The 16,204-nt window shown below is 38.2% G+C and overlaps 1 protein-coding gene across 5 annotated transcripts in view; it reads left to right on the top strand.

The window, feature by feature from the left end:
- LOC107084148 (serine/threonine-protein phosphatase 2B catalytic subunit alpha isoform) overlaps nucleotides 1-16,204 on the top strand; it is a 122,611-nt gene that overhangs the window by 57,950 nt on the left and 48,457 nt on the right. For all 5 annotated transcript variants that reach the window (XM_015373841.1, XM_015373842.1, XM_015373843.1 and 2 more), the window contains exons 3-4: nucleotides 14,718-14,842; nucleotides 15,316-15,427. In XM_015373841.1, the coding sequence (XP_015229327.1) occupies nucleotides 14,718-14,842; nucleotides 15,316-15,427 (237 nt within the window). The remainder of the gene's footprint in view (nucleotides 1-14,717; nucleotides 14,843-15,315; nucleotides 15,428-16,204) is intronic.

Genomic DNA, 16,204 nt, shown 5'->3' with positions numbered 1-16,204 from the left:
CAAGGGTCCATACATACCTCCTCAGCTTGGAGTCGAGTTCTCTAGAGTCCTGCTGCAGACGCAGCTATTTGGTGTTGTGTTTAAGTGTAGGATATATGTGGGATATCAGAAGACAAGGTTTCGGATTAGAGAGGTGTAGAAAGGAAGTAAATAATGACACTGAGGCAGATGCTTGTATTTGGTATTGGTACTATATATTATGTGGAAACAGGAAAACAACAAACAATAACAATACCCAAAATATTTACAATCTGGAGAAAAGTTGGTTTTGATATAGGGCACATGAGAAAATTCTGGTCCGTAGACTCAGTAGTTCACAGAATTGAAATGACAAAATACAGCAATAAATTCAGGTGCACTCAAAAATGAAAAATGAGTGCTACATTCAAATGAAGAGAATGATAGGGTGAGGATGTTATAGGGCAGGTTCTGTTAAAGATAGTAGCTCGCCATCAATTGACCCACAACTGGCCTCACCTGGCCACTTCCTGCAGATATTCGGCACACCGCAGCACCAGTTGGTTTCTAAAGCCCACGGTAGTCGACACGAGTGCAGCTGCTCCAGTGGCTTCCCCCTCACACTACTGATTGGGGAAACTCAACTTAGCTTATAAAATTCGCTCAAACTCAGGTTCAGGTGACTGGGAAAAATGGGACCATAGAATTTTAACCTGGGTTACACCAGCAAGTCCTTAAGGACTGAAGTTTGGCACAAGTCTTGACATAAGACTGTAAATGTGTGCTTGTTTTTTTTTTTTTTTTTGTTATCTAGAGACCACATTCAATAAATGCTATTAACTTAATATAATCATGACTCAGACTAGCCTAAATGTTTTACACCAATCTCCATAGTTGTCCCCGCGCTATGCTTACATGGATCAAGCCTTTTAACGAGCTGTATTTTTTTTTTCCAATTTAATTCAGGTTTTTTATATAGCGCCAATTTACAACCCATGTCATCTCAATGCACTTTACATTTCACCAGATCAAACAGTCAAATTGATTCAATGTTTCCTATCTAAGGAAAACCAGTTGATTGCATCGACTCATTGACAAGGTAGTGGACCCGTTCAGGGTAGTGTTTCTTTTAGCTTGTTTCAGCGGGGAATCTGGCACTGGCTGCACATTGTTTTGGGACTTTTGCATGTCTGCAAAAAAGGTCGCTGTGACGTCATTTCACAAACCTTAAAGTCAATTCGATTTCTCCAGTCTTGATGTTTGCAAGAAACTAAAAATGACTTGATTGCAGTTCATCTGATTTTACTATTTGAAGGAGATAGCTATGCGTTTAAAGGTATAGTGGAGGATTTTGACAGAATGTTTAAAAACCCACCCACTTAAAAAGAAAATGCATATGCACAACCCTGTACCTGCTCCTGAGAGGGAACTCCTATTAAATGCATGCGAGAGCATACACAGGCCCATTTCCCCTCTTCCACACTCTGTTTAAAAGTTGCTGTTCTCGTAGTTCATATAAGCGTACCCGAACGTCCGCCCTAATCCCTAAATCCCTCAATCACTATATAGAGTGGGGACTATGTAGATGACTTTATAGTGAACTCAGTTAACTGACCGTTTGCACAGATGATCACTGCTTTTTGCACCCCGTTGGTCACGTACCTCCTCCTCCATCTCTATTAGTCGCCGATGTTGGGTAGCAACAGCCTATGAAGACGGCGAGCAGCTGTGACAGCAAAATCCCATAAGGCTTTGCAAGGAGAGCTTTCCACGCAAAGCATTCCGGAATATATCTACCTGTTCTGAGGCCTTTATTTTCTTCTCATACATTTGGTAGACACTTTTTCTCTTACGACCCTCGGCCATTTTCAAAGAAAAGCGGTGAGAAACGCGAGCTTCAATGACTGTCAGAAACCGTTGCTCACCACACATATATGCCTGAATGTACGCATGTCCGTAAAAAAGATAGCTAACGGGACATGCACGTAGGACGGTCTTATTTAAAAATATCACTAGAATGATTGACAATTAGGAGGACCACTTATTTAGATGATCCACCCGGAAGTAAAAAAAATCATCCTCTATACCTTAAACTCCTCCCAGTGAGTAGTTCTTGTCATTCCCACTGTGCTCTTCATCAGCCAGTTGCCAGGTCCTTCATTTATTCGGCAAAAATAGATTCGATGTTGAAAACGAAAAACAGTGTTTAAACATGGCTACAATTAGCAGTGTATCGAAATTAGTATATTAAATAAAAGTTTGAATTGCCGTAAGATTTGAAATAACAGCATATAATCGGAAAAACTTTAAAAATTTATCTGAATCAATCAACTTATATTTCACAGTAGGGTGCCTCTAAGGAGGACTAAGTTTAGATTCAGTTGAAATTGAAACTAATTTCAGTCATTGATTTGGCACTAGTACTTTAAACTAAAAAAAACTTCTACAATTAAAAGCTTTTAAGTTAGTAAAGCTTAAGATCAGCCTATCTACCAGAGAAAAGAAAGCTTCCTTTTACAATCCATTAATCTTGTTGTAGACCCTACCGCTCTCTCCCCGTGTCGCCTGGAAACGGTACCTATGGATGGATGCTGCTTTTCAGTGTGGTTTGGTTTAAAGTCTAAAGAGGTTAAGAATTTAGGTATTTTCCTAATAGAAGATAATTATGGGTATGAAAATAGAATCTAAAGACTTTATTCCCTATTTCACTGTCTAATCCATCCCTCCATTCTATAAAAAACTGTAGAGCCTCTCGAATAGGTAACCTTTACACTGCTTTAATAACCAATTTAAGAACTTCCACAGAGTAAATAAGCTTTTACTGCTCATTACATCATCAGCATTGATGGTGCATTCATTAGTAGAAACAGGAAGGGTAGAATTTTGTTCTATCGGAGCCACTGGTCAACAAAAGAGATGAATATTGTCGTGGGTCTTGCAATGCAATATGTGTAATGATGCTTAGGTCACGATACAATACTATATTACAATATCACTATATATTGCGATCTTTTTCCCAGCTATCAAAATGAAATGTATAGATAAAAGAGTAAAAGTAGTTCTGTATGTTTATCAGAAGATAATGATTATTCAGTTATTTTGTTATCTTCTGATGCTAAAAGCAATCTGAGCATCCGCCTTTTCACCAGGGTTTTTGTTTTTTTTTTTGTTTTTTTTTTTTTATAGGTAAACACACACTAATGCTGACCTTTTCAAGTTAGGGGCGTTCTGTCTTTTTGAATCCTGTGAAGCCATGTTTTGAAGCTGTCATCCCGTCAGATTTGTAGATTTCATGGCAGCTGAAGTGTTGGATGAACCACTGAACCTGCCTGCTCTGCTGCATTACACAGAGGCAGCGGACGGATCCTGAGGAGCAGAGTTGTGTGCGAGTCTCTGCTCATCCACTTGTGTATGCGAGCCCAACGGTGGAGCACTTCTTGCCCTCCCACTCAACAACCTTGTCTCAACCCCTCTCCCACTCACTATTCTTTTTCCGCATGGGCTTCTCTGCTGCGCAAGCTCGCTTTCCCGCTGTGTTTACCTCTCTCATCCTCTTTCAAACTCACACATTCTCTGTTGCTCTTTTGTTTTCCCTTCTCTCTCTACTTTAAACCTTCTCCCTCGCTTTCTGCCAGCCATCCTTGATTCCAGCATAACACACGGTCAGCAAATTAGTATGTAAATATTTATCGTTGATGCAAAGCACCATGACATGTCAGCTATCTCTCTCTCTCCCACTTTGTGCTTTTCACTCTCTCTCATTCACTTCCTTGTTGGGCCAGATGGCAGGTGGGTTTTTTATTATTTATTTTTTTTCTATTGGGAAGGGAGGAGTGTGACAAACGGTGCTGGCTTAGGATACTGAATACAAGCTGCTCCCATGGCCTTCGCTCCACTCTCGCCATCAAAGGAGCTCCTATAACCACATCACCAGGCAACGGCAAGCTTTTACACTCCTCAATAAGCCTCTGCAGAGAGCGAGCTCCACCATGAACGTGCCTCTCGTCTCATTAAAACACCATAAAACATGTTTACCCCCCACACTATTTTTTTTTTTATGAAATCCTGTTGTATTAAAGCACAATGGACTCTTCAACATTAGATACACTTTGCTTTAACAGCTCTTGGAAATACTAAGACCTTAATCGTGGGACTTCCTTGAAAAGCTTGCTAGACCTTAAGAAGACGGACAGCATTTTGCCCCTTTTAAATCCCTCAATTAGTTTCTTGTGCGATGCTTTTAAATGAGAAATCTGCTTGTTTGGACGTTAAAAAGTCAAAATGTTGCTCAGAGCAGCTCCACTGGTCCTTGCAAAGGTCTGCGGTCTAACTTTCTAAATTAAAAACACCGCTCTCAAAATTAAGAATAATGTTGTACTGAAAAATAAGTCAGATTATTAAAAAAAACCAAAAAACTAAAAGGTTTGCTGGATGTTGATTTTCAGGCCCCTTTACCTTGATACCTCTCAAAAAAACCTAGTTCTACCAAAAGTCCATCTGTCTGCGATCAAGTCTGAGTATAAATACAGCTGCTCTGTCAAGGCCTCCAACAAAAAGCATTGGAAAGATCAAGAATTACATCATAACCACACCAGAGTCCAGCATCTGGAGTGAACGGCCAAACTGTTAACCTTATCCAGCACCCTGAAGTGGACCAAAGATCTGCACCTTTGCATGTTTACAGCTGTCGGTCTCGGCTTGGTTCCTGCAGACCCTGGAGCGGTTTGTTTGCAGTGTGAATGGGTGCATGTCCCAACACAACGTAAGCAGGAGAAGGCCTGTGAAGAAGAAACAAATCAAGAGTTCAAATCTTAAGATATAGTTGCCTGAAAATATCTTTTGGGGCTATCTGGAGTTGTGAAGAGGTGAGATGAACCACAACAAAAGCAAAAAATGCATAAGAACTTTCCCTCTTCATTTTTTTTCTCTGATCAGCACAGGACTCGAGCAATACTCACCCCTGAAACAGTCCAATCCAGCTGTATGATGTGTGATTTACGAAATCTGTGTGAGAGCAAACCCTGTCAACAGAAGGTGTGAATTCGAACACCTTTCCAATTTTATCTACTGACCGCCTTACTCTGGATATTTGCATTAAAAAATGGTTTTAAAAATACCTGAATATGATTATTATTTGATAAAAGCCCATTCCATATTTTTTTACTCTGGATAAAAACAGACTTCAGGAATATTTTCTTGTTTACATCCCTAAGATATATTTTGACCTTTACATTTTTTCATTGTTTGATTTCTGCTTTAATGTTGAGTTGCAGACGGATGGATCTCCATAACAACTTGCAAGCGTCGCTTTTGCTTTTGCATGAGGTCATGCTGTTCAGGATCTTTGCTCACAGAGAGTGACATCCTAAAAACCCCGTGTATTGTTTATTGCTCCTCGTCTCAATCAAAACACGATCTGGCATGGTCGCTCAATGAGCATGGCCTTTTAGAGTGGCCTGTGTAGGTTCTGAAGCCAGGTTGTGTAATGCCCACCACCCACTCAGTAGCTGCTACCCGCTGATATGCTGCTACTCAGGGGGAATCACTTTAACACACAAGCAGGAGATGGCCAGAACGAATTGTTTCTCACTCCAGATAATGTACTCCCACCTGCTCTTCTTATGTGGGCTTTGATTCTCACCTCGTTTTTGTGTGTTGTTTGACAAGAGGGAGGGAGGCGAAGCACGTCTGTAGGTGTACTGCAACAGAGCGATGGGGAGGATTGTGTTTGCTGTGATGAAGTAGAGCGGCGAGCTGGAGGAGGCAGCCGCTGTTTCTGTTTGACTTGCATCGATCAGTGTCGGCCGCGCTTTCACAGGTGCATTGACTGCGATTCAGAAGGACCATCAAATCAAGTCCTTGGATAAAAATTGAACTGTCAGCATCAACTTTTCATTTCCCCATTCTCATCTTTCCAAAAGGTCAGCTTCGTGTGTACTTTTGGAAATAAATAAATAAAAGGAAGCCATTTTGTTTTAGATTATTCTGGATTAATCCTCAAAACAACTTAAAAGCCAAGAGCTGAACCTTCTGAATTAATTGCCTCTTATTCCTCTTCAAAGCCTGACAACACTTTTCTATCAGGTGTTGACGAGCTTTATAAAAGATTACCTTTTCCATTCCTCTGTGTTGCATTGCATTGTTGCCAATGGCAATGCACATAGATGTCCTTTATCTGGTCAGTAGCAGCGTAGGTTAGTGGATTTTTTTTCCCCTTTTATTTTGGAAGATGTTAGAAGCTGCCATCATTGGAAGGATGTTTCCATAGCAATAACCAGCCTTGGTGTCACAAAATCCGCAGGATAAACAAAGATGACTCAAAATGCTTTTCATCTAGGCTTTATTCTGTGACAAATGAATAGAGTCAGATTATCCTGTATTGTAAATCTATCTAAATAGTTCTTAAATAGCGTGAATTAAATAAATACAATTTCTATAGTTTAAAGGCCTGTAACCTTTTTTTGAGATTGTTTCTTGCAAAGTTTTAATTATAGATGTATTTACACTGCTAGGCCGGTACAAGGACTGGTTAAAGTATGATATTTCACACCCCCGGGCAATGCTTCTTTACTATTAAGCTGATCAAGGAAAACAAAAACACATAGAAGAACTTCCCATTTACACTAATGTTTTGAAACCCTGCCCAGAACGGTCTGAGCACGATAACCGAGATAATTGCTGAGTGTAAAAGGCACGCTACTGAAATCAATAATCCCAGACACATCCAAACCGTGCTAAATCTAGTATTAGTTCAACAGTAGGGCTCGGGACAGTTCAGTTTTGGCTCTGTTCTCTGAAAACAAAGAGCGCATGAGCAGACCACATCATGTCCTATTTTAGGCTGATTTATACTTCGAAACCAGGTCCTCTGCGTAGGTGTAGCAGTGAACAAAAAGCCGTGCCAACTCCGCAGTCGCTCCACTGCACCTCTCCCAAATTGTAACTGACCGCAGACAGTGCTGCAGACAGGAGGCTGGCTTCTTTTGTTTTTATGACCGAAATTGCGGTAAACAACTTGTGAAGTTTGACCAGCTAGAAGATCGAGATGCATGAGGACGCTGGGACCCTTTTTCGAACCTGGATCCACGATCTTTTTTGTCGTCATGTCTCCCACCTGCTTTGTTTTTCCTCTCCTTCTTCTTCTGCTTCTTCTATCTTCTGTGTGTCTTGCATATGTCAGACTCTGTCCTCGTGCTTTTGGTCCCCTGGAACTGGAATTAATTCACGCTGCAAAGGAACCGTTTCAGGATCTAGATAAACTGCTGAGACCAGCAGTTGTATCCCTGCAAGGTTTCTAGTTTCAATTTAGGAACCGGTATTAGGTCACAGCGGGGTGATCCAGTCCAGAAACTGGACTTAAGCATCCTTAAAAGCCTTCCAGAGGTTTGGTTTATTTTTATGCCAGCCATCAGTCAGCTGTCTTTGAATTATGGTTATTTAACTTAATCTTGGGAGCCTTGTCCATGCCATCACCCCATTTTCAACTTTAAGCACGTCAGCAAAAAACTAAAAGAGCTACTGTGTTGTTTGTCAAATCGATTATCAGAGAATGAACTTGCTGACATTAAGTTTACATCATTAGGAGTTATAAAATAGAAAAAAACAATTTAAAACATTTTCACCCTGGAGCCACTGCTACATTTTTTTGGCCATCCTGTCTGTTAACCGTTTCTCTCTAGCATCTCAACTAGAGAACACATGGTTTGCTTTTTTTTTTTAATCAAAGTCCATTCAAGTGGCTTAATAATAAAGTAATGCAGGAAATAAATGCATGTGCAATATTTCACACATTGATTTTGTGATGACCATAAAGTTTTATCTAATTGTGCAGCTGTAACATAAACGATGAACTGATGCAGTTATTTGATCAATTTTTCAAAGAAATCAAAACCAACCTCAAAGCCAATATGGTCATATTTCATCAGAATCCTTTTTGTGGAAAAAAGATTATTGGCGTTTACTGGCCTTGGTGTCTTATTTCAATAAACTTTTCACACACTAGCTACATATTTTTGACACAGTATTGATCTAAAGCCATGATACCTATCGTATAGTTTTGGTCATTGATTTTAGCAAAAAACATTAAATAAAAATACATATTTTTTATGATTCGACTTACTTTAAATATGTATAAAGAGCATGTGGTGTAAAAAGAGTAATAAATGAAGGCTCATATGCCTGTTTAAAAGAAGAAGTTTTCTAATAATCTTGCCTAAAAATTAAGTTGTTTGACTTTATTTTTTGACATTTCTTCCTGCTGTTTTTTTCATGTTTAAGGCCCCTTTTTTAATTACCGTTCCATTAAAAACCAATTTCCTCTGAAGCTTAAAAACAAATCAAAAATAGAGATGCAGTATGTGTGTGTGTGCGTCTCTGTGTATTAGACTAAATTGAAGAGGAAATGGAAAAATTTAAGATTTCTTATAGAAATCAAACAGACAAAAAAAAAGGACTCCTTTTTTCTAAGTCGGTCCCTACAGTAGATACAAATTACGGTGCAGTGTGGATATAATAAAAGACGATAGGCAAAGCAGAGGTTTATGATGCAGCCGTGGAGAGAGGATTCTCACAGCCATCCCACGAGGCTCATAACTTGGGATAATTGCTCTTGAACGCTGTCCTCCCGCTTCCACTAATTGGGTATCACAGCGTCAGATTTTCTCTTTTCGATCCCAGTCTCGGATTGTGTTTCTCGTTATGAAATGCAGCTCGTAAAGCTTTGAGAAACGCAGGTTCCTTTTATCAGATTGGATTGAAATCTATTCACCCTTTTGGAAATGACCCAATTTCTCCTTTATACGTCGACTTGATGACTCAAAACACAGAGATGTCAAACATCGACCTCTCGTTTGTTGTCACTGTGCAGGTTGGGAGTGAAAATTAATGATTGCTATCTTAGTGATTATTCCAGTGCATAGGGAAGAAAAGGGTATTTTTTTAAGCCTGTGCTGTAAATTTAAAAAGGCGCTTTATTTACATCTGTTAATTGTAAATAGTTTTTTTGTCACCTGCTTCATTCATGTTTAAAAACACCAGATTTACTTTTTATTTTGAATTATCACCTTAATAACCCAAGTTAATAATAAATCAGCTATTTTTCCCCAGATTGTTTCTTTTATCAGTTAGTAAAAAAAACAAAAAAACAAGTAGACCTATGCTTTTTTTAATTGTATAAACCTATAATAAAGGGATGTCTGCTGGATTCAGGGATTTTATCATCTGTGCTGTGCAAATATGAAATGTTGCAGTTTTCTACCTGCACTGGGGACAAAATGTTTCTCATCATCTTTTTCAGGCCATGTCTTTCTGTATCTTTCTATTTATTACTGATCTCATTCTCCTTAAAATTCTCCAGGCTCAGTGGCCTATTTCTGCTCCATCCAAGCCTTTTGCTTTCTTGTTCTGGAGTCCTGCCCCAAAATGCTTTACCTACTTTCATTCTCCAGGTTACCAGCCATCTGACTGATCCATCTATAAAAGCATCAGTCTAGCTACATACAGATTATATAACAAGAAAAAAAAAACTGTCTGTTCCATGTCACACTAATATGCTGAGATTGTCTCTGGGGATAGTAGAACACCCAGTCAGACCAGTCTAATCCCCATATCAGTTGTAGTTATAGGCAGTTATATTACACAGTCAGTCAGCACATCAGTTTTGTTTGAGAGGTTGTTCATACCTGCAGTCATTCCTGATACACCCAGTTTCCTGGAGCTTCTCTCTTTATTCCCTACTTTTTAACCTGGGTGGGGTTGGGTGTAAAATTGACTGTTAAACTGTGGAAAATCTAATTAAATCACAAATCGAGATTCTGCATCAAACTGATAACATCATACTTGCACTACATGGTGAATCTTCAAAATAGAACTCCACTCAGTGTTTCTACAGCATTTGGCACCATATCTATTGATTTATTTTAGCACTGCTCTGAACCTTCTACATTAATGCCTTTTGCACCATGTCTCTCCTACACTGTGCACTTTGATCACTACTGCGCTTTTTAAATGGAGATGTTCATTTCACTGCTAAGCTGCTCATTCACTGTTGAAAAGTTCTATGTATTGAAATTTTGTCTTGTATTCACTGTTTATGCAACATGACAATAAACTTTGTCTAAGTCTAAAAAAGTGAAAGGAGCAGCTGGCATTAAAACATGTGCTGAATGTAAATTAAAGTCAAAAACTATTTTATCTTTATATTTGAAATTTATAGATGGGGATATCTCTTTGTAGGTATTTCACAAGTTGCTAATTCTGGCAAATACTGTGTAAGTAGAGATAAAAGACTCTTTCAATATATTTTGACTTGAGTAGCTTGTAGTGATGAGAATGCAGCCATGGATGTGAGTGAAAACAATCTTTGTTTTATTTTATGCTTCATTTGCTGATAAAATTTAGACCCAATTGGTAATCTTGGGTCAATTCTAACGGGGATTATTGGAAAACTGAAACAGAAATGCAGAAAAAAACTGATTCAGGATTAACAGTCTTGTTTAACTGCAAAAAAAAAACGATAGTAGTAGCAGAAAGAGAATCAGTAGTTAGAGATCAGCTTGTCAGGATTGTGAAGCACAAACATTGCTATAATTATATTAGGGCGTCTGCAGTGATGCTGTAATAACAGAAATTAGACGCCTTTGGTTAACTGGTCCTCCTGCCCTGTGATCCTCCAAAATAATGTTGAATACTACAGATATGAGGATTAAACTTGTCCTAGAGGAAATCTTAACAATATGAACCAGAGGAGGATACTAGGTTATGAAAAATAAAAATAAAAAAATCCCTCTGAAACAGTTCAGTCATCTTTGTTCAAATTACAGCATTGGAAGCAGATGTGTCATAAATCAGTGAATACTTCCTTGTTAATAGAAGCTCACATTACGTATGCTGAGGTTAGCCTATTAAACCATCAGTAAGAAGAATAAAGTGAAGAAACCGTATTTATAAAAGCACCTTTCACAGCTAAAAACTTCACAAATTAGCGTGCCATTTTCATATGATGGTCATTAAGGAGCACACAGTATGCATATGTAGCAGAAAAGGGTTGAATCCTAACTTTTAATCTCCTATTTTTCCTTACACTGTGTGGCGATCTGTTCCAGATGCCTCTTCGAAGCTTTTTTGGGAGGGAGTTTGTTTGCAGAAAATGAGTGCAACAATTTACATGCATTCAAAAGTTAAAATAAGTTAATGAAAGAAGGCATGACATCATGGGCTCAGGCTTTGTGCTCTGAAATATAAAACTTATCTTAAGTATAACTGCTTTTACTCAGGCTGTTCCAAGAACTTAAGCAGTTTTTTTCTGAAAATGTAGGGTGTGCCTTCTCCTTTTCACGCAATCCCAGACGGACTCTGTCCTCATGAGTTCATAGGGCCATACCATCTGTTGCAAGACTGTTTATGACAGTGCTGAAGGTAGTTTGTTATTGCTTCAGTTCTTATGTCTGAACAAGTGGGTAGTGATTTAATAGAATCAGGTATCTGAAAAACTGGATTGAGCTTACCTGCCATCCTTTTATGTTTATTAAGCTGCAGCTATCAAGTACATGTAGTAGCCATTTCTTAAAGTAGAAATTTGCTAATGTTATTTATTGTTTTTTATGCATAAACAACAGTATTTGCTCTCTCTAATGATGTAAATTGCTGCCTCAAGCTAATTACAACTGAACTTCAACATGAATGTGTTGATATTTTGCAGAGGACTTTTTATCCAATATTTTCATTTTTTTTAGACTATAAAAGTCAAAATTTTTAAGGTGAATTTAGGGCTACCCTACCCTTACAATGACCTTTTTATTGTGACTATAAAACTGTATAACCGGCTTTATAATCAGACGGTTTCATACACAGTCGCTGCTGCTGTAGGCAGCAGATCTGCTCTGGCCTCAGATGCTCCCGCCTCCACAGGGAGTGATAGACTATAGGATCTGCAAGCGGGATAGCAAACTTGGGTAAATCACCAGTGGTGGGCCATTTCTGACGCAGATGTTTTCATCCCAGAAAGCTCCCCTGATGGCGTTTAAGAGCTGCCTGCTATGTTGCTACTAACTATATGTAACAGCTCCTATTGCACTGGGAGTCCTGATAGTCACAGAGTTCGCCGTCAACATCGGCCGCTGTCTCTCTCTGAGCCAAACCCAGCTTGTATTCAGTGCTTAGGTTGAAAGCTATAAAAGAAATAAAGCTGGCGTCTGTTCTGCTGCCTCAAAAACAAAATCAACACTCAGATTTAGATGATACATCTTAATTTCTGATACCACCGTAATGCAGCTTTGATGTTGGCCTGATACAATATTAGCATGAAGAATCATACAGACATTTCTGGCCTAGTTTGTTGAGCAGAATATTATAAAAAGCTTGATCAAGCAATATTATTCAAACGGATATCAATCGTCTATAATGTATGAGACTGACTGATCTATCAATGGGCGTTTGGTTACACACATGGCTGTGTAGTATCCAGGATACAAGTGCTGCTGGATAGAAATGCTGGAGTGGAATGCTTATATGTTAGTGTGCTTCTATTGGAGATTTTGGTCGCAGGCCAATTATAATTCAATTTTCAGCTTTTGAATGATATCGGACCAATTTCCGATATCAGTATCATATCGAAACAGCCCTAAACACATTAAAGTTATGTATTATATTAGAGCAAATCAATTAATTAAAGGGACATATATTTTGTTTCCATTTCTACTAACTATACTTTATACAGTATATGACTAAAGTTTGTTGGTACCACGTGGTGCACACTGCCACACACCGCAGTAAAACTGGCTTTTTTGCAATCAGGCCATGCAAACATTCAGAAAGTGGTAAAACATGCTAAAAGCATCTGAATGATTCAGACCCCAAAAGGCAAGCCACCCGTAAAAAAAAACAAAAAAACGAATGCAACAGAAAAGTAGTGCAAGAGGGAAATTCCAAAAATGGGAAGATTTAAAAAAAGACTGCAACTCCCTCTGGTGGTTTGGGGTGCTTTGTTTATGTGGAGGAAGTTTTTGTTTTAGGGGATTTTTGGCATATTTCCTAACGCTATCCTTTTTTTCTGTATGTGATTTGCTTTCCTGTTGTTAGTCTTACTTCCCTTTGTAATTTGTATGTGATTGCAACATTTTTTCTTTTGCTGCATCTTTTATGTTTTTCTTGTGTTGGTTGGTTTTGGTTTTTGCATCATTTATGTTTTTAAACAGTTTTCAGCCATTTTCAGTGTGTCATCTTTTGTACCATGTTAATCAGTTTTCTGCTTGTTTATATCTGCCAGCTACTGTAATTATATATTGTAATAATAAGCAGTTTACAAAGCTTGAAATGACAGACTGAAATTAGAATGATGCTATCAATGGCAAATATTTCTTATTTTGTGCAAAAACAAGGTGTTGTTCACATATGTGCTAATGTGCTATTATTAACTTTCAATAGTATCTAGCCCTATCTAGGATAGCTGCAGGGTATGCTAACATTAGCCAACATGCATTTACTTCCATGGTAATGCTGGCCCTTTGGCAGTGTCACTACCCGATCCGTTCAGGTAGTGACACACGTGCAAGTAGATATTCATCCAGGTCGCCATAAATAGTGTAATTTTGGTAATAAAAGTATTTATTTCTATCCTTAAATCACAAACGAATGCTCAAATACATGTACAAATATTTCATGACTTCTGAAACAATGGTAATCTTTATATTCTCTTCGTTAATCTGCTTGTCTGACATCATCATCGGACAGGCTCAGAGTAGTTCGGTAAAATATGATTACACCGTATGTGTCTGCATTTTAGTTGTTTCTTTCTGTAGATAATTCATTATATACTATAAGGTCAAAACAAGAGGCAAAAATGAAACTTGAAAAGATTAGATTTATGTATAAATTCAAAGCCAAAAAAAGGTAGCTCCCAGAAGGGAGCATAGGAACCCATTTCCGGGATGGATCGGGCACAGATGAGTGATAAAACGGAAAGGATTTAAATGCATTTATGTCTCAGAAAATATGAACCTTTTAGTGTAGTTTAGTACGCGTCTTATTTTGGGGGAGAGAAAAAGTAGTTTTGATCTCTTTTATAAAGTCATATTGATGGCGACCCGGGTGTATATCAAGTTTTTCAAATGAGCTGACGGTACGGATCGTGCTACTGGTATCGGATCGGTTAGTGACACTGATAAGTTGATTAACTGCAGCTAAGACCATATACTATAGAATAGCATCTGTTTGCAAATATTGGCTTAATGATTAACCTCTAACATATACTAGTATTCGCTGACATGCTAGTGTAAAATATCATAACTGAAATAAGTGGTAATCTATACAAAGTTTGTTGTACTGTGCAAATCTCATGCTGGCTGCACTCTGCAACTTTCTGAAAATAAAACTTTATTTAAAAGAACTTTCTTCAATGGACCAAATTATAAAATCACAAGACCGTCTGCTTTTTGAAATAAAAGTATGAGGGGATTTGTACAGCAGTGTAGAAGAAAAAGATGTGGATGTAGCCTGTTAAGTTGGCACTTTGGGGGTCATAAAAAATGAACTGCAGCTCCCATACGCACTTGAAATAAAGTTTGCTTTCTTCTTTCTATTTAATAACCCATGACTCGTGCAGTCTTTTCTGTTTGATTTTTAGCCGCCGCAGTGTTACATCCACTGCTTCCAAACACATCATGAAAATCATAATATTCCAACATACTCATAATGTTAATGTTTTTTTTTAGCTATTAAGGAACTTTTATACTAACAAACTGTTCTTTCTGACATATTTCTAGTTTGCGGTGACATCCATGGCCAGTTCTTTGACCTTATGAAGCTCTTTGAAGTTGGAGGATCACCAGCATCCACACGCTATCTTTTCCTCGGAGACTACGTAGACAGAGGGTATTTCAGTATTGAAGTGAGTCCATGCGTCTGTTATTGTTACTGTGCGGCCCCAGTCGACTGCGATGCTCTGCATATGCTTGACAGAAGCTGGGTTCCTTAATGGCTTTCTGTGAGCATAGATAAAATCAGGCTGCAGATATTGCAGTGATAAAACACTTTTATGATCATTTCAAATGTAGTCTGAATCCAAAATGTCACAGTGGAGCTGAGGTTTATCTAGATAGGATTTTAATCCTCTGCAAAATACATGTTTAGGATATGGGGCCTTCTAACTAATATATGTGAGTATATATAAAATCTGAGAGAGAGGGGGGAGTGTGTCTGAAATGTGCCATAAAAGCACTTGATAAATGTTTTAGTAAAGGCAGAATTACTTTCATGGAGCATTTGCATGACACTAACAAACTTTGACATGATATGTGTTGCTTTTAGCTCTAGAAAATATGGAAATCTAACTTTTTCAATCATTTTTCTCTTCTCTTTCAGTGTGTGCTCTACTTATGGGCTTTAAAGATCCTATACCCCAAAACACTGTTTTTGCTTCGTGGGAACCATGAATGTCGGCATTTAACAGAGTATTTCACATTTAAGCAGGAATGTAAGTAATATTTTTGAAAGTTCTTTATTTATTTTTATTTTTTCCATGTGAGGCATTTTGGGAAGTTGTCTTTGGAAATCGGTGTGTAATCTTCAGTAGACAACAGTGGAATGACAAAAGGTCTGATCTGGCTAACAGCTAGCAACATGGTCCTGGATTGCTGATAGGCTATTGGTAGCACATGGTGCTGTGAAGTCACCAGCCACCATACTCCCTAGTTAGACCGGTCGGAATGTAAACGATACATGCGCTACAGCATCGAACAACGATGATGTTCTCATTTGTAGGGTGAAGTAACACTTTTAAAATAAAAGTAAAAAATAAAGTCATCACTTTAACACACATTTGCTGTTTCAAAGCATCAGTTGATTACTGTCATTTATGGTAAAAAATAGGCACATCACATTGCATATTCAGTATGAAGTCTATAGATCAATGGCAACAAAATTACTGTCAAAGAAGATGTCCTGCAACTTACAGTCTAGTGGGCCTCATATGTAATAAAATAAAAAATAAAACTTAAAACAGACCAGTTATGGACAGTACGCCTTATAACCCAGTGCGCTCTATAGTAGGGAATAGGGTTGGGAATTGATAAGATTTTCACAATTCCAATTCCCTTATCGCTTCTGTGAAATGATTTGATTCCTTATCGATTCTGTGAAACGATTTGATTCCTTATCGATTCTGTGAAATGATTTGATTCCTTATCGATTCTGTGAAACGATTCGATTCCTTATCGATTCTGTGAAACGATTCGATTCCTTATCGATTCTG

This window comes from Cyprinodon variegatus, unplaced genomic scaffold (assembly GCF_000732505.1).
Source record: "Cyprinodon variegatus isolate N-32 unplaced genomic scaffold, C_variegatus-1.0 Scaffold93, whole genome shotgun sequence".
NCBI classification, from domain to species: domain Eukaryota; kingdom Metazoa; phylum Chordata; class Actinopteri; order Cyprinodontiformes; family Cyprinodontidae; genus Cyprinodon; species Cyprinodon variegatus.
The sequence above is the reverse complement of the archived record's forward strand: the minus strand, read 5'-3'. Positions and strand labels throughout refer to the sequence as shown.